Raw genomic sequence first — 19,551 nt, 5'->3', positions numbered from 1 at the left:
TGAGATCAGAGAACCTGAGTCAGAGTATATAATTTACAGCTTTCTCCTGGTTCTGTCTAAAAGCATGTCTTTTCTTGTTGCTAAAGTCAACTCCATACGTAAGGGAAAGGGAAACTGGTAATGGTTCTGGTTGATGCTCTTATCTTTTTTAATCTGTTAGCTTCCTGAAGGATTTCTCCTTGTTCCTATGTTGGTATTCATCAAATCTCCAGTTTCTTTCAAATTTTAGCTCAAATGGCTATGTGAGCCCTTTCCTTTTCATCTCAGATACTAGTCTCTCCTCCTTTCAGATTATTTTATGTTAATTGCCTATTTTTTGGTACACTATACCCCTACTGTCCCTCTGACCCTAGGCAAGTCATCTAACCTCTTCCTACTCTAAGCCAGTGGTTCTCATTACTTTCAGGACTCCTTAAACATTATTGAGGACCCCCCCAAAGCTTTTATTTTTGTGGACTATATCTATTGATATTTATCATATTCAAAATTAAAATGTCATAGTATTCCTTTTAAAAGCATTTTGATCTCATAGACGTCTGGAAAGGGTCTTGGACACCACCAGTACTTTCCAGATCATTCTTTGAGAACCATTAGGCAACTCTATAAGAATTATAAATTACAGAAAAGGTGCCAAACTGTTAAGGTAGAGGGCATTTCTTCATCTGAAATTTCCTTACACCTGAGAAATCATAGGTCCATCCCCTATCTCTCCATTTTTTTTTTTAGTTTTTGCAAGGCAATGGGGTTAAGTGGCTTGCCCAAGGCCACACAGCTAGGCAATTATTAAGTGTCTGAGGTCGGATTTGAACTCAGGTACTCCTGACTCCAGGGCCGGTGCTCTATCCACTGCACCACCTAGCCGCCCCTATCTCTCCATTTTTAAGATGCTTGCATCTGTATATGGCAGCTCCTCCAACAGAAAGAACTTAATGGTGGGGGCTATTTGATTTATGTCTCTTTGTCTTCAGTCCTTGGCAGATAGCAAAAATTTAATAAAAACTTGACTGATTGATTTTTCTGGTAAGTTAAATTGATGCTTTTCACAATAACAGGATTATAGAATTTGGAGTGGGGTGGGATCTTTCTCTTACAATCAATGGACAGTTATCCACCAAGTCTGGTCCTATATGATCTATTTGAGGAGTAAGGAGTCAAGAGATCTGAATCCTAGTCCTGACTCTGCCACTAACAATCTACATGAGAGAATCCTTTAAGCTCAGTTTCTTTACTTCAATTTTTTCTTTAACATGTACAAGGTGACATGGTTGTGGGGATGAGTCCTGGTTATTTCAAAGGAGAGGGGGACAGGCTTGAAGCACTTGCCGTGGAGTAATGCAGCAAAGGAATGCATTACCCAGCAACATTCAAAGTCCTGAACTCCATTTTTTTTTCTCCAGATGTGTTCCAGATGTCTTCTCACTTTGTTCCCATGTGAACCAGTAAAATTCAATAAGATCCATCGGATTTTGTGCTGTTACATCTTGGATACAGAAGAAACACACTTCTCAGTATTTCTTTTGTAGAAATAGTTGTACTTTTTGAATGGAGGTTGACATAGGATCATGGATTTGGAGCTGAAAGGGACCTTGGAGGCTAAGTCCAAGACCAACATTTGTGTAGATAGGAAAACAAAGACCTAATGAGGTTAAGCGATCTGAACTGGGGGGTCCCATAACCAGTGTCTGAGACAAGGTTTGGTCCAGTGTTCTATCCATGAGACCACTTAGGGCTAGGTTTTATTCTACTAGCATATACCCTACCATCTTAATTGCTTCCATTTGGCAAAGTTCAGTTTCAGGGGGATAATTAGAGCTGTAGTTACAGTGTCACAAATGGCCATTTTTGGTTACCCACATCGTTGTGTAGCCAGAATTAGCATGGCAAAAGCTTTTAAAAAGTCTTTACAGAGATTGCGACTATAATAAAGAATCGAAGTGCTGGGGGCTGAACTGAGCAGAGCCAGCATGGGCAGGGAAGCCCTGAGATGGACCAAGTTGCCCCAGGAAAATGTGTATGTGTGTGTGTGGGGGGAGAATTCTAGGGCAGCTGCTGCCAGCTGTGAAAATATTCAGCCTTTCAAGAACAAAAGGAAGAAGCTTCTATCTTTTGAAGGGAAGACTCTTGGTTATTGGTTTCCTGCATTTCTTTACCTTGGCAGGAAGGAAGCCCTGAACCTAGGGTTGGGGACCACAGAAGCAGCTGCAGAGCAGTTATAAATTCCTTCCAAGTCCCTGGAGTTGATGACAGGGTGCATCAATGTCTGAGGAAAGAGGAGGGAGGAGGAGAGAAAGGGAAAACAAGGAGGAAGGGCCCTCGCCAGTTTTCTCTATTACACTATGCTGTCTAACACATAGTAGGTGTTTTGTGATTGCTTGTTGAATTAACTTTAGTTGTTAGCGCAACTAGGTGGCACAGTGGATAGAGCACTGGCCTTGAAGTCAGGAGGATGGGAGTTCAAATCCAGCCTCAGACACCTGATGCTTACAAAGGGCCATCTCCCATCATCCTGTTTCATTTCTGGTCACTAGATTTAGTTGAGTCTGGAGGAGAAAGTGAGGCTGGTGACTTTAGCACAGCCCACTTCACTCAAATCTAATTCATGGGCTTGTTGAAGAATGAAGGACAAGCACCAACTTTAGTTGAATTACAAAGTGCCTTTGGAAAGATTTGTGCTTTGAGTGGTCAGTGGAACAGATTTGCAGTTAGGGCTTGGTATAAATACTAGAACTAAAAAGCAAAGAATATGAAGCTTAAATTCATGATTTCATTTAGGATCCTCTTTTATGCTTTGTTGCTTGTACAAAAGTGATCTTTTTTGGTTATGTAAAAATAAAACAACAAAACAATGATGTTTGACACAAGGTCATGGACCTTCATGACTTGTCTCTGATGCTTTATGTGTGAATTTATTACATTATAAACTTCTAGGCAGTCATTCTTAGTAATCTTGGTTCAGCAACTGGTATAATTGAACCTACAAAGAAGGGAATTAATAAATAATTTATGGGGATAATGATAATAGATACTTAAAAGTGGTAAGAAGGTACAAGTGATTCACTAATGATGCCTCTCATTAGTGATTTCAGAATAAGGGACGAGATCACTGTAAAAGACATCTTTGTGAATTGGAAATTGAGTGAATGTCCATCAATTGGGGAATGACTGAACAAACTGTGGTATATGTATGTCATGGAACACTATTGTTCTATTAGAAACTAAGAGGGATGGGAATTCTGAGAAGCCTGGAAGGATTTGCATGAACTGATGCTGAGTGAGATGAGCAGAACCAGAATATTGTACACCCTAACAGCAACATGGGAGTGATGATCAACCTTAATGGACTTGCTCATTTCATCAGTGCAACAACCAGGGACAATTTTAGGGTATGGAGAATACCATCTGTATTCAGAGAAAGAATTGTGGAGTTTAAACAAAGACCAAAGACTATTACTTTTAATTTTTTTTAAAAAAGGTATCTTATTAGGTAATTTTGCTCTTATGTTTTTAAAGGATGTGATTTCTCTCTCAATACATTCAATTCTGATCAATGTATAGCATAGAAACAATGTAAAGATTATCAGACTGCCTTCTCTGGGGGATAGGGGGAGGGAACCAAGATTGGGGGGAGATGTAAAATTCAAAATCAATAAAAAAATCTTTGCTTGAATATTTCTCAGAATCCTAAATTCAATCCATGCATGAGATGATTAATAAATAGCACCTCAGAGAGTGAAGTCCTGGCAATAAAGGAGAAGGCTGATGATCTTACTCTGAACCTGATTGCCCCATCCTCTAGCTGGAAATTTGTCTCCCATTATCTGGAGCAAGGGATAGAATGAAGCCTATAAGATTCCAAGACTGCAAAAATGGTGGTCTCATTGTATCTTTAATAGAAAGAGATATATTTTGGAAGGGCAAATTTTTTATCTTGTAGGTTCTAAATAATTATTTTTTGAATTGAACCACTCATTTTTGGAGGGTGCTGTAATGGAAAGAACAATGGACTGAATCAGATTCAGAGTTCAAGAAGACCTTAGAGGTCATCAAATCCAACTCCCTCATTTTACAGATGGGAAAACTGAGACCCTTAGATGTCAAGTGACTCACACAGAGATGCACATCTGCTAAGGAAGTATGTGAGGCAAGATTTGAACCAATATCTTCCCAGCTCCTAAGTCTTCTGCTTTATATGATGCTGCCCAGGAATAAGGAGGTCTCTGTTCAAATGCTATTTCTGCCACTTGTTGGCTGTATGTGACCTTGGGTAAGTCATCTGAACCTCAGTTTTCTGTTCCCTAAAATCCTTCAATTCTGAAAATTTCCAGTCCTTGCTAATCACTTGTTATAGTGACAGGCAAACTAGGAGCATGGAAATGAGATGTTTTAAAGTGGAAATCTTCAAGCTATGATGAATGCTTATATAGGGAGGCAAAGGAGAGTTAGAGACAGAGAGAGGGGGAGAAAGACATAGAATGTGTGTTTGTGTGTGTGTTTGTGTGTGTGTGTGAGAGAGAGAGAGAGAGAGAGAGAGAGAGAGAGAGAGAACAAACTAGAAACAATCTCTGAGTTTCATCTAATAAAGGAAAAAATAAAAACAATTAAATGGTCAAAACAATGGAGTAAATCTCATCCTAAATACTATAGATCTGAGGGGGGGGGGGGAAAGGGGCTCCAGCCTTTAGAGCCAGATTCTCCGTCATCATTAAATACAGGCCAGTAAATGATAGCTGGGTAAGTTCCCCCTCTAATAGAAGATTGGGAAAGGTGCCCACTTCAGTGACCTAAAGCTTTATCATCCATTGTGCCCGCACAAGACAAATTCATTACCTGAAGCCTGAGATGACTAGTGCAATGTGAGAAGTAGACAGAGGGGGTGCTGCTCTGTCCCCAGGGGCCATTATTCCTTCTGGCCCCTGTGGATTTTTAAAAAGCATTTGTCATAAGACACCAAAATAGGCGGCAGTCCCTGGCTCGATGCTTTCTCTCGTGTGTGACTAAAAGGGTAGAGAACAGCTGAAGCAGGCCAATTGGCTCCTAATGCTGACCCAAGGGAAATAAGTGGCATGGCTTCCCCAAGCACATGAAGGGAAATGGAAACCCCAGGTTAATTGCAGAGGAGCTTGCAGCAGCTGGCACATAGGAGATGGGCAGGGCAGGATGGAGTAGTGGAAAGAACTTGCTAGGGTTCCTTACACGAAGGAGCTATGTATCCAGTGCCATCTGCTGATGGACTTTCTAACTCTGCGACCAACAAGGTCATTTGACCTCTCGGACCAAAAAAGCCCTAAAACCTCAGTTTTCTGATCTGTAAAATGGGAATAACACCTATTAAGGTTGTGCCTACCAGATGAGAATGTGTCTATAAAGTGCTTTTTCAAATCTTAAAGGGCTATGTAAATGTTAGCTATTATTATTGATTGATTAGTGTTTTGACAGGCAAAGAAACCAAGAAGAAATAATAAAGTAGGTGAGGGTGAGAGATCCAGGAAAAGATAGAAGTTGGGGTCTGGGGAAAAGTGGTAGGTTGTCCTCATTGCCCCTCAATGTTAATTCTTAGATGCACTCTTAGAGAAATATAGTCTCAAAAGGACATAGGATGATGGTTATTCATACTGACTTAGTGTCAAGAAATTCTGAGTGGGGATTTACTTGTGCCATTTGCTGTCTGAGATAATCAGATTGCAAGGCTTGCCAATCTACTCCACCCAGATCTTCAACTCTTACAATTGTGAACAAGGCAGGGGCAAGCCCTCTATTAGTTGAATAAGTAGCGTGCCAATTTGCCTGGGTGCTTTTGGAAAGCAGGTGGGAAGGAGGCATCCAGTTCTCAAATTAATTTCAGTTGTCTCAGAGCGTCCCTTCCTGACCTCTTCCGCTCTCTTGAAAACTCTTCTCCACAGTCGGTGTGTTTGAGAATTGGCTCCTTCTTCCTTGTTTGGAACATAGCTTTTATGGGGAGGAAATGTCTGTTCGGCAACTGTGTTTCGGTTCTGGCCTCTCAGATGGTGTTCCCAGTCCAGGGCTGACGCAGTACTGGGATACTTTGATGTCGCGGATCATCTAGCCTTGCTCTACCTCCATTTCTCCTCCATGCTGACCTCAATAATCATCGGTTCACCGAGCCTGCAATGAGGCATGGCTTAGAAATCCAAATGTTTTGTCGTCACCTCCATTTTCTCTGACTTGCACATTCTCCTTTTATGCTGTGGCCTTGCATTCCACTTGTAAAATAAAAACATCCAGATTTGGGGGTGGGGGGAGGGATATCGTATTGCACATACTACATGGGAAGGATGAGAAGAGAGAATATTTTGGACAAGGAACCAGATGCAAGAGATAGCGTTTCATATATAAAATGGAACTGCATATATAATGTTTCATATATATAAAATGAAATTTCATATATAGTATAGATAATTTTATATATGTATATAATAGATAATGTGCATGTTTGATATACATATTTATAATAAATGCATATTATCTGTTATGTTACATATGCACATACATATATGTGAATATTATATATTTAAGGCAGTTAAGTTGTAGTTCTGTGGTTAGACCACTGGAATTGGAGTCAGGAAGACCTGAGTTCAAATCTATCCTCAGACACTTACTAGCTATATGACCCTGAGTGAGTCACCTAACTTTTGCTTGCCTTAACTCACCAGAGAAGGAAATGCCACGCTACTCCAGTATTTTTGCCAAGAAAATCACATGGACAGTCTTGGCATGACTTGGCTTACATGGTCAGAAAGAATTGGACACAATTACAACTAAACAACAATACTATTATATATATATATATATGTATGTATATTGCATGTGTTTGTGTGTGTGTGTATATCTGTCTGTGAGTGCCTGTGTTAAAGAAGACTATGACATCAGGGTGGTAAGCACAGGAATTGGATTTGAGTGGGGGAAGGGGACTGTGCTATGTCACCCCGTCTCACTTTTTCCTCCAGAGTCATTTGGGTCCAGTGGTGCAGTGGATACAGCACTTACCTTGGAGTCAGGAGGACAGGAGTTTGAATTCCGTCTCAGACACTTGACTTCTACTAGCTGTGTGACCTTGGGCAAGTCACTTAACCCTGATTGCCTCACATCCAGGCATCCTGGTTCATATCTGGCCCCTGGATGCAGATGACTCTGGAGGAGAAAATGAGACTGGTGACTTCGCATAGCCCCCCCGCCCTCAAATCTAATTCATGTGCTTGTCATGGCATCATCTCCCTGGTTATGTGGACTTCTTCAAGAAGGACAAACATATACATATGTATCTCTCTCTCTCTCTTTCTCTCTCTCTCTCAATCTCTCTCCATCCATCCAGGATCTCTTAACCTCATTGGAATCACAGTCCAGGTACCTTCCTATGTGAGGCCTTTCTTGATTCCCTCTTCAATCTTTTTTTTTTTTTTTAGCAAGACAGTGAGGTTAAATGACTTGCACAAGATCACACAGTTAATATTAAGTGTCAGAGGTCACATTTGAACTCAGGTCCTTCTGACTCCAGGGTTGGTGCTCTATCCACTGCCCTACCTAGCTGCCTCTCTTCAATCCTTTTTGAAATAACATAGGTCTTCTTTTTCTTTTTACCTATCTACATTCATGTTGTATCACTCCAATAAATGTCAGCAACTTGAGGGATAGCAAGGGTTGGGAGGATTGCCTTTGTTTCTCCAAAGTCAGCATAGTCCCTGATGCATAGTCTTTGTTTAATAAATGCATGTTGAATTGACTGGAATAACTATGGGTCTAAATTTGTGCTTTTCAAATAAACAGAATTGTCACAATGTTTTACCACGTCACCAAACAGAACAGATTTTGTCTGTTGATGTATTTCTGAATTGGAACTAACTTACTTAGCACTTAAATCCTTGTAGACTGACTGATCTCACCGTCTTGGGATGTTTTTATTTTCTCTTCCCAGAAAGCATGGGGATCCAAAACACTCCCCAGCCTTGCCAGCAGAACAATGGATGCACCTGGCTGTGGTGGCATGTGGGGACCGTCTGGAAGAGACACTCATTATGCTCAAATCGGCCATTCTCTTCAGCTATCGCAAGATTCGATTTCACATCTTTGCTGAGGATTCCCTGAAACCTGAGTTTGATAAGAAGGTGAATTTCCAAGAAACGGTAGTACCTGTATAGAAGGTCCATGCTAAATAAAGTCTAAAGTTGGCCAGGGTGTACAGGGCCCATTGAGAATGGTCTGTTTCCTGCTAGTTGAGGAGAGCTTGGATCCCAGCCCTTCTCTCCATCTTAGTTTCATTCATCAGCCATGGATGATCACCACTTTATTATGTGACCAAATCAATTTATAAATGGCTCATTTTCTCTCTTTTCATTTCCCCATCATTTGACAAGTCCTGAGGTTTTTCACTTGGGGGAGAACAAAGACCCTTTCTTGTTTCATACATATCTTTTCCATACCCCTGTCTGACATTGTGCCTCTGGACTAGTTAGAGCAATGAGAAATGCCTAATAGGAGTAGATTAGATAGAATGTTAATGATAAGAAAGCTAGGAAATATTACATTTTCTCAGCAAAAAAAACAAAAAAAACATAAAACAGCCTGAGGAATATTGGGAATAAATTGGGATCATCAATTGGTTTGAAAATGCCAGAGAAAGAGCTTGAATCAGTGAGGAAGGGTGGAAGAGGTAAAGGGGTGACCTATTAACTCTCAGTCACCACTTAAATATCTTCTGGTTAAAACTGAAGCATCAACAGTTGTCTTAAATTTTGTTGATTCTTTTTGTTTTTACCCCTGATATTTTCCCTTAACTTTCTCCACCCCTCATTGAACCCTTCATTGTAACAAAGAAAATTATTGAAAGAGAGCTCACAGATACTGTCAGTCTATAAATATTTATAAACACTGTGCTAATATTGCTTAGGATACAAAGAAAGACAAAACCTGGCCTGTCCTCAAGGAGTTTACTTTGGAAAGGGAGAGATGATGTACAAACACACGGGATATGAGTGGTATTCATCTTAATGGAACTAGTCTTAAGGGAAAAACTCTAACTTTGGGGATGGGATAGAGAGTGGAGGATCTAATCTGATTAATTTGGCTGAGTGGAAAACAGTCCAAAGTAGGGAGGGGCTTGAGACAGGGAGCTCAATCACAGGTTGTTTCAATAACTCAAGTATGAAGTGAAAAGGGCCTCCACCAAGCAGGTGGCAGTGTCAGAGGAGAGAATATGACAGATTAATCTTCCTGACTCATCTTTCTGAGTTCAAATCCAGTCTCAGACACTTACTTTGTGATCCTGGGCAAGTCACTTAACCCTTTTTGCCTCGTTTCCTCATCTGAAAATAAGTTGGAGAAGGACATAGCAAACCTTTTCAGTATCTCTGCCAAGAAAACCTCAAATGGGATCACAAATAATCAAACATGACTGAACAACAACAAAACTATATCTTCTATCTTGGTTTTCCTTCATTCATCATCAGTTTGTACAAATTTTTCCAAAGTTCTTTAATACTTTCCTATTACTGTTGAAGGTACCACCATCCTCCCTAGTAATTCAGACTTACAACTGAGGAATCATCCTGGACTCCTCACTGTTTTACCCTCCCCATCCACTGTCATTTTTTTACCTGTCGCATTCTCTTCCCAGACACCACCCCAGTGGAGGCCCTTCACATCTGGGTTATTGAAATAGCTTGTGATTGGGTTCCCTATCTCAAATTCCTCGCTGCTCTGGGCTGTTTTCCACTTAACCAAATGGATCAGATCTGATCATGTCATCCCCAATGGCCTATTACTTCCAGAAAGAAATATAAAAATCCTCTACTTGGCTTTTAAAGCCCTTCACAACCTGACCCTTCCTATTTTTCTAGCCTTCAAGCACCTTAGCCCATGCTCTGTACTCTTTGATCCACTGACATATAGCATCCATCTCTTGGCTCTAAATTAAAGCATGGATCTTATTGGATATCTCTCCTCCACATTTGGAGCTCTGCCTCCTAGCTTCCCTGAACCCTGAGTTCAAGTCCCACCTTCTGAAAGAAGTTTTTAAAATTCTTATGTGACTAACCTTCTGTCTGAGATTATTTCCAGTGTATCAATTAGCAAGCATTGATTAAACACCTGCTGTTTGCCAGACATTATACTAAGTCTTGGGGATTAAAAAAAAGGTCAAAAGACAGTCCCTGCTTCACAGAGCTTACATTCCCTAGCACTGAAAGGGATCAGGTGAATCTTCTTTGTAGAAGGTGATATCTTAGCAAAGGCTTGAAGGAAGCCCCAAGAGCCCAGGAGGAAGAGATGAAGGGGGTTCCAGGCATGGAGGTTGTATTTTATTTCTTTGTGGGTGTTTCCATTAGACCATGAGCTCCTTGAGAACAGGGACTGGTTTTGTTTATCTTTTAGAAACATTTAGAATACAGTAATAGGCATATAATAAATGCTTGACAATGTTACTTCTTTCTAGTCATCATTTCTTAGAGTAAAACACTATGTTGTTGCCTTCACATTTAATTTATTCAGCTTTTCTTGAAACCACTGGCACTCACTTGATTTGCAGGGATTTGTTACCCCCCCCCACAAAGTCATTATCTCTGCTTTATTTTGTTGAGTGTAAAGGGAAGAATAAAAGACCAAGACACATGCTATATGCTCTCTGTGATGCTTGAGACTTCATTTTACTCCCCGAAGCCTAGAGGGTTTGGAGAGAACAAGAGAAACCTTCCAAGACCAACGCTATTGGCACCATTTACTTTTGGCATCAGGTTTTCAAGTCCCCTTGCTCAGACTTTGTGCCAACTTTATGCTCCATCAGAACTTTTATGCTCTAGGGCTCATTCCATTATTACCTTGTTGAAAAGTGACAAAGGAATTTACAAAAAGACCCTATTGCCTAATAAGGGCTTTTATAAAAGAATTATGTGTACTATATCTCAAGATAATGAATTATTAAAAAACATGATAAGTATTTACTAATCTGGCAAGCATCATGCAAAGAGCTAAGAATACAAATAGAAAAGGGGGGAGCATTCCTCCTTCAAGGAACCCACACTCTAGTTCAGGAAGCTCAAGTTTCCAAGAGCTCAACTGCAGGGTAGATGGAAAGGTACAGAAATCCTAAGGATGCAGTGGCAAGGAAGGTGGCAAAACCCTACAGGTCTTTAGAGTGATATAGGAATCTGGAGAATAGTGATGCTGCTGCTAATCATAATAGCAATCACCAATCACTCACATTTATACAGCACTTTTAAAGTTGGGACATAGTAGCCATTTGAATCTCACAATAACTTTTTTTCAAGTAGGTGCTATTATCTACTTTTACAGTTGAGGAAACAGAATCAGAGAGGTTTAGTGACTTGCCCAGAGCCACACAGCTAATATGTACCTCAAGTAGAAATCCAGGCCTTTCTTTTTCCAAGTCCAGCATTCTGTATACTAATAGAGGATTATGGGCCTAGAGCTTGGATTCTCTGAGACCATCTGTTCTGAAAGCCTCATTTTATAGACCCAAATTGGTTAAGTGACCTATCTAAGGTAATTTGAACCCAGCTTCTCTGATCTCAAAGCTCATTCCTCTTCCAAATCATGTTTGTACTTTTATCTGGAGAAGTAGGTTGTGAGGGAATTTTCGACACTGTCTTTGAGCAGGTTATTAGAAATGTAAGAGGGTGGCTAGGTGGCGCAGTGGATAGAGCACCAGCCCTGGAGTCAGGAGTACCTGAATTCAAATCCAGCCTCAGACACTTAATAATTACCTAGCTGTGTGGCCTTGGGCAAGCCACTTAACCCCATTTGCCTTGCAAAAACTTAAAAAAAAAGATGTATAAGTGTGTGCTACCTTTTTAATATTCACATCTAGTAGGATTCATTGTATATAAATCTTCCCTAGCAAATATATATATATATATATATATATATATATATATATATATATATATATATATATACTGATGGTGGTAGTGATGGTGATGGTGGTGATTGTAAACTCCAGCAAGATCTTAATTTTGGGAATTGGGTATATCACCACCTTAGGGCTTATCTTTTAAACTTCCTCCCAAGGCTCAGGGGATAGAGCACTGGTCTCGGAGTCAGTCAAATCTGGCCTCAGACACCTATACTTACTTAGCTATCTGACCGTGAGCAAGTCACTTAACCCCATTTCCTTGCAAAAAACCAAAAAAATGATAAAAAAACAAAAAGCCTTTTCTCCCTCCTGAATTTAACAGAATTATAGGATATTTACCTCTTTGTTGGGTTCTAATCTCTCACTCTTGCTTCCTTGTTTTTCAGTTGCGACAGTGGCCTTCCTCATACACAAAGAAGTTTGAACACAGCATCTACCCGATCACATTTTCTGTTGGAAACGCTCAGGAATGGAAGAAACTCTTCAAGCCTTGTGCTGCTCAGAGACTTTTTCTTCCGGTAGGGACACCTGGTTTTCATCAAAGGCAATTTGGCCAGAATACTTTTGGAAGAATGACTAAGTTGGGCTGAGTGTATTTGGAGATCACTGTCAACACTAAAAACATAGTCATTTCGGGTTTGCTTGTCAAAAATGCATTAGGGAGAAGAATCTATCAGTCTTATTAGAATAAATAGATCTTATCCTTTCTGGTTGGCCTATCCTCAATTAGGATGTGATTGGCTTGTATTCTGAATAGTCTTCACCATCCAAATGGCAGGCAATTAATTTGGGTGTGATTTTTTTCCTTTTTTTTTTTTAAATTTTAATTAAAGGGAGCTAGGCAAAAGCAAATCAGTCTTTTAGTAGTGTTACTGAGCATCGCTCTACCAGAAATTAGGGATAACTAGACATCAGTGAAAGAATTCTTGTCCTCAGAGAGCTTACATTCTAGATGACCTGTACAAACAGCAAGTGAGCAGTCAGAAAACACAGCTTATTGTTCCAGATTTTGAACTAACTACCCCCCCATACACACACACACACACACACACACACACACAAAGCAAAAAATGCCCAGCTCTTGAGTTTAGATTCTAATGGAAGATGAGTGACTGGTTTCATGCAGGAAACAGTGTTTGGATAATAGCTGGGGAAACTATCTGAGGAAGTAACTGTCTATGGCCATGGCAGGGTCATCATTTCCCTTAGCCCAATTTAGCACACATTTTATCTGCCAGACTGGTGCTTCCCACTTTTATTTTGTATATACTTGATCTCAGACTTAAAGACAGTCTGGTGTAGGGGGTAAGGAGTTGGCATTGGAGCCGGAAAAACCTGCCTGTGAATCCTGATTGTGCACCCAGATTGACTGTGTGATCCTCAGCAAGTCATTTGACTTCTTAGTTTTCTATATGGTTCTCTGAGACTAGATGTTGCAGAGATGTTGATAGAAGGAATGTCCTTATTTGGGAATTCGTAGATACAAGAAATCACAGGTCCAGTTTCTATCTATAATCTCTCAATGTCTCGAAGTATCTATAAGAGTCTTAGAAAAGTGCCCACACCTGTAATACATATGGATGAAGCCATAGGGATGGACCAAATATATATTTATATTCATTCATTTGTAGGTGTATCCACCAAAGAATAATAACTTTTTGTATGTATGTATATAGATAGATACTGACACATACATATTCATATAAAAGATACCAAACATACAAAAAACTATATTATAAGAATATCTTCTTTAGTGTATGTATTCAATCCTTTGTGTGCATGTATATATGCAAGTTTGTGTGTGTGTGTATAATATATAGTATATCTATTGATATATATATATATATATTTGTGTGTAGGCATGTGTGTATATAGCTATATGTGTATATTGCATCGATATATGGCCATGTTGTATGTACACACGAGCATGTGTGTATGCATGTTTGTGTGAATATATGTGTTGTGTCTGTGTGCGTGCACCATGAATATATGTATGTATATGAATACACAAAAACACACACACACACACCCGAGAAGAATATAGTTTTCTGTGTTCTCAAATCAATGGAAGCTGCACGTGATCATACCCTGACCTAGAATTGTGATTTCCATTCTACCATTGAAACAACAAAACCCTTTGCTGTCGGTTTCCATTCATTCTCTGCTGACTGAATGTTCCCTTTTGAATGACAAATGGATGCTGCCATTATTTATCTTCTGCTGATAATAGAGACCAGCTCTTCCTTCAAACAATAAAGGTCGATTATACTTGGCAGTGCATTTAGCTTTTTGCAGTAGTATATCATGGCATCAACTTATAAACTTGGCATTTTGGAAACATAGTAGAGATGTATTGAACCTTGAGGTAATTTAAAATCAAGTCGAGGTGGAATTTTCCTTTGTAATCCATCTCTTTAAAAACCAAGTCAGACACATTGCTGAGGTATAGCACAGACAATGGGAATCTTAAAATATAAGCATCCAGGTGGCACTGATTGGGAAAGAGCCACAGGGAACTATTCTTAGCCACGAGGTGGGGAATCACACCAGGCTGATGCCTAAAGCAGAAGTAGAGCAAAGGTTGGTGTCCAGCATTCAGAATCATAGAATTCAGGAGTTAGACAGGATCTTATTGGCCATGAGTCCAAGTCATCCACAAGAGGCAATGCCAACATAGCATACCTGACGTGAGGTCATTCCATCTTTTCTTGAAGTCCTTCTTGGAAGCCATTTAGCTTTTGGACAGCTCTGCTTGATTGCTTGAGTTTTTCCTTATATCCAGCCTAAATCTGTCTCTTTGCAACTTACAAAGGTGTTATCTTTCCTGCCTTTCTTCTTTTAGGCTAGATCTACACAGTTTTTTCAAACAGTTCTCATATGACTTGGTCTCCTGGCTCTTCACTATCCTGATGACCCTTCTCTGGGCAGAAAGGCAGGCAGCAAATTTTTTTAAAGTAATTATTTCATGCTTGATACTGTATTTCTTGCAATTTGTCAATTTTTTCTTAAACAGTGACACCCTCTTTTAATGCTCTGTGGATGGATTCTTCCCTTTGGCATAAAGTGACAATAGAAAATTTCATATGATAGAATTATCTTTTGGCCTTCATGACATCTAGGAATAGAGCTGAATTTCCTTTTGGATTTATAGGCCCCCCCCTCCAGTTTTTGGTTGCAAGAAAACCAAAAGGCCTCATAAAATCCAAGGTTAATTTGGGCAAAATAAAATAAGAATTACAGAATTTTTCCTCAGCTGGACCATGATTTGGGATTTGGGTACTAGTCAGACAATCTAAGGGTATTCACTTCTCTTAAGACTTCTCCTTCTTTAACTGGCTCATATAGACTGATCCCAAGATATCCAGACTGTGGTTAAGGTTGGATACCCTTAGGGACTGAAATAAATGTACCCAGCTGGTCTAAAGTATTGGGAAAGGAGTACAGAAATGGAATCGTCATTTGCACCTGATTTTGGCAAAGAGAGAGTGGGAAAGAGTCTGGATCCAGGATTAGGCATTTCTGAAAACCCATCAGCTTGAATTACAGCTTTTTGGTACCTGAAATAGTAATCAGACTATGAACCAAGTAGAACAAGGATGATTTTTAACACTCCATAAACATTAGGTGAACTTAGCCCAAGTCATACAGTTAATGAGAAAAACATTTGGACTTGTTATTACTTACTGGCAACAGATTTCTTCCATCAGTTTTTTTTTTTTTTAAGAGAGGAGCAGTAAAAAGTTTTTGTTTTGTTTTTTTTTTACATCTTTTAGTATCCATTCTAACTTCTAGAAAAAATGATTTGTGGCAATAAGTCTACTCCTGTTTGAAAAATGTACTCATCCACATCAGGGACATAACATATCCCAGGAGATTTTTGCTAGCTTACATTTACCAAGGAGACTTGCCTTCAGTTCAAACTAACCAAACCACAAGTGACATTTTTATTGACAGCCTCAAGTAGCTAATTATAAATTAAATATTTAGAATCAGATTTTTATACCCTACAGAGAATTGTTTAAAAGAAGAAAAGTACCCATATATACAAAGATATTTATAGTGGCTCTTTGTGGTGGCAAAGAACTGGAAACTAAAGTTTTGCCCATCAATTGGAGAATGGCTGGATAAATCATGGTATATAAATGTGATAGAATATAATATTGTGCTGTATGAAATGGAGATGGTTTCAGAGAAACCTGGGAAGACTTGTATGAACTGATACAGAGTGAAGTAGCAGACCCAGATGAACAATTTATATTAATAATAGCATTGTACAGACAAACAACTTGCAGGAACATAAGAACTCTGATCTGATGAATGACCAGCCACAATTCCAGAGGACCCATGATGAAGCATACTAGCCACCTCCTGACAAAGATGATAGACTCAGGATGAAGAATCAGACATATATATATATATATATATATATATATATATATATATACATATATATATATATGTATATATATATATATATATATATATATATTGGATATAGCCAGTATGTGAATTTGTTTTGCTTGACTGTGTTCATTTTTAAAAATACTTTTGTTTTTCTTTCATTTTTTAAAATTTAATATAAGGGAGAAAGGCAAGAGGGAGAGAAATGCATTTTTGTTCATCGAAAAGCTTAAATTTAAAAAATCTTAGTTGGGTTGACTTGGAGGGGCAGAAATATGTGTGTGTGGGGGGGGTGACTTTATTGTGTGATAATTTCTTTTAAAACAAAAAAAAAAAGAAAAAGAGTCAGGACTAGAAACAATATTCTTTGAAATATAGTCCCCTCAGCATTGTCTGGCAGCTAATCTAGATACCTCATGATTCTGCCATCATGCCTTTTTATGAGAGGTTATGTATTCATAATATAGAATTCATTTGCCCAAGAAACTGGATTCGGAATTATGATGAAAAAATCAGGGATATCTAAAGTCAGTATCAAAAAGTTGGATGTGTTTGCTAGCTGGTATTGCAAAACCTAATTTAAGGTGGAGGATGAAAAGAGAGGGAGGCAAACCCCAGGTAGAAGAAAAGCAGGTGGAAAAATATGTTGAAGCTATCATCTGACTTAAAATGAAAGAATCTTAAATATGCTACTGTGTCTTTGAATGGGAAAGCTGACATCATGGTTAAGATGTGGAATCAAACGCTAAACCCAAGATGACAATCCAGAAACATAGAGCAGTCTGTATTAAGCCAGAATGCATTGACCAATCTCCGAGACCAAGACCAATGTTATCAAAGGTGTCTGCCCCAGGGAGCCAGGGAAATGTGAATATAGCTGCAAGTAGAATCTAAGCACCTTCTTCTTTGTAAATTCCTTGAGAAAACCTATGTAGAATTATTTAAAGTTGTAAAAGAAAATAAGAGACTGCATCTATGTCATTCTAGAAAAAATGTTGTAAATGGTACCAAGTGTACCAATGGTACCAAATGGTACCAGTGTAAAGCCCCAGAAATAGTAGAGTCAAATTATATATCACTTTACATATATATGTATTTATGCACTTGTATGGAAGCGTATGTGTGTATGTATATATATGCATCTCTCTCATTCTTTCTTTCTGTCTCTCTCTCTCTCACTCAGACCACTAGTCTACATAGACTAAACTTTCTTATATAATCCAAATGCTCTTCCAGTGTTTGATACTAGGGGATAAAAGCCGACATTTCCCTGGTTTAGTTGAAAGACCATAGTTCACATTGTGACTTTCCCACTCATGAGCTGGGTGATAATAAGCAAATCATTTCTGTATTCTCTTCTGTAAAATGAGAGAGTTGGATTAAATGTACTGTAGGGTCCTCCCTTCCTCTAAGTCTATTATCACAGAAGTATTTACGTGTCCTCCAAAAAGGGTTGCTCAAATTATGAATATGGAATTCCACAAGGGGGCACAGTTGAAACAAAAATAAAAATTTAATACATACATCTCCCAGCTATTTTACTGACTACACAGTGACATAGTTTGGAACTATAGAATTCAAATCACAAAGTCCATTTATGACTTGGAACAACACTAATGCAGATTTTTGTTAAAGAAACAATTTCCTACTGTATTTTTGATATTCAAAAAGCATGGTGTGAAGACAACAATTACCACATATTCAGGATTGTCTCTTCCTATTTCTTTAAAATATTTCCCATATTTTGAAAGGGTTTCTCCCATGTGAATGCATTTAGTGTAGGATGGGAAGTTCTTTGTTCATTGCACAGTTGAAATAAAAGGAAAATAACTTAAATTAGACCCCTGGGAGAAAAATATTTTTATGTTTCCTTTGTACAGATAGTTTATCTATGAACACATTGTTCTATCTATCCCCCAAAATCAGAGTTGAACAGTGATGTTTCCATGTCCGTGTAGATCACATTCTAGTCCGGTTTTCTGTCTTTGAATGGAACTGTACTTTGTTGTCATTGTTTGAGAGCTATGGTCTCATCAGTGCAAGGAAGATCTGTGTAGAAAATCCATCTTTCCTTCTGGACTTGTCAACTTTTAGTTTAGAAAACTCACTAGGTCACTGGGAGGTAAAGAGCTTGTCCATGGACCCCATGCCAGTCCAGGTCTTCTTACTTCTAAGAACAGCAATCTGAATGCTATCTTGTATTGCTTCTTGTATGCTAAATAATTATGAAAATTATTATAGGAAAAAAAGAACAATGACCATAGTCTCTTTCATTCATGTGTTAGCCAATTGTCCCAACCTTGTGTTGTTCAATTGATCCCAATAGATTCCTTCTTGGTCTTCTAAGCCAAGCATTGTGCTAGGCTCTGGGTATGCATAGTCAACAGAAGCAGTCCTACCCTTGGGGAGTTTACAGCCTATCTTGTATTGACTTATCTGAGTAAAGGGTGTATCTCCCTTCCCTCCAACAGAATTTAAATTCCTTGTTTTTCTTTTTCTTTTTTTTTTTTTTTAGTTTTTGCAAGGCAGTGGGGTTAAGTGGCTAGCCAAGGTCACATAGCTAGGTAATTAAGTGTCTGAGTCCAGATTTGAACTCAGGGCTGGTGCTCTATCCACTGTGCCACCTAGCTGCCCCTAGAATTTAAATTTCTTGAGGGAAGGGTCTTTAGTACCTTGCCTATAGTAAGATAATCTCTCTATATATATTTTATTGAACTATAATGAAGGTAATTGGAGGAATAAGAGAGTGCTAGCAATTGGAAGGACTGGAGAAGGATTCATTCCTAAGCTCGTTAACATCAGAGACAGACTTTTGTCTTTTTTTTTTTTTTGGTATCCTAACACTTAGTACATTAGATTGTAGGTGCTTAATTAATATTATTGATTAATTGAAAGAGGAGGTGGCTTCTCAGGTGAACCTTAAAGAAAGGATAAAGATTCCAAGAGGTAGAATTAGCATGGGTGAAAGATTTTAGGAAATTGGACCACCAAGTTGAGGGTACAGTCAGTAATCCTTCCTTCCCTTTTTGGCAGAAATACAGAGCATATGAAAATGGGAACAAACCAAGAAGAATAGGTTGGAGTGAACTTGTTAGAAGAATCCAAACTGCCAGACTAAGGGATTTACATTTGATTCTAGAGATTAGGGAACCAACGACAGTTATTGAACAGAGGAATGACATGGTCAGCTCTGTGCTATATAGGAAGGTGGTTTTAGTTCTATTGATGATGTAGTCTGTGGAGGAGAGACCAGAACTACTAAGACCAGT

General features: G+C 38.9%; 1 protein-coding gene across 1 annotated transcript in view; it reads left to right on the top strand.

Annotated features, from left to right (window-relative positions):
• The window catches only part of GXYLT2 (glucoside xylosyltransferase 2), a 76,544-nt gene that overhangs the window by 16,775 nt on the left and 40,218 nt on the right, over positions 1–19,551 (top strand). Inside the window, exons 2-3 of the mRNA XM_074198717.1 lie at positions 7,931–8,120; positions 12,268–12,399. Of these exons, the coding sequence (XP_074054818.1) occupies positions 7,931–8,120; positions 12,268–12,399 (322 nt within the window). The remainder of the gene's footprint in view (positions 1–7,930; positions 8,121–12,267; positions 12,400–19,551) is intronic.

Source organism: Macrotis lagotis, chromosome 8, assembly GCF_037893015.1.
Source record: "Macrotis lagotis isolate mMagLag1 chromosome 8, bilby.v1.9.chrom.fasta, whole genome shotgun sequence".
Taxonomy (NCBI): domain Eukaryota; kingdom Metazoa; phylum Chordata; class Mammalia; order Peramelemorphia; family Peramelidae; genus Macrotis; species Macrotis lagotis.
The sequence above is the reverse complement of the archived record's forward strand: the minus strand, read 5'-3'. Positions and strand labels throughout refer to the sequence as shown.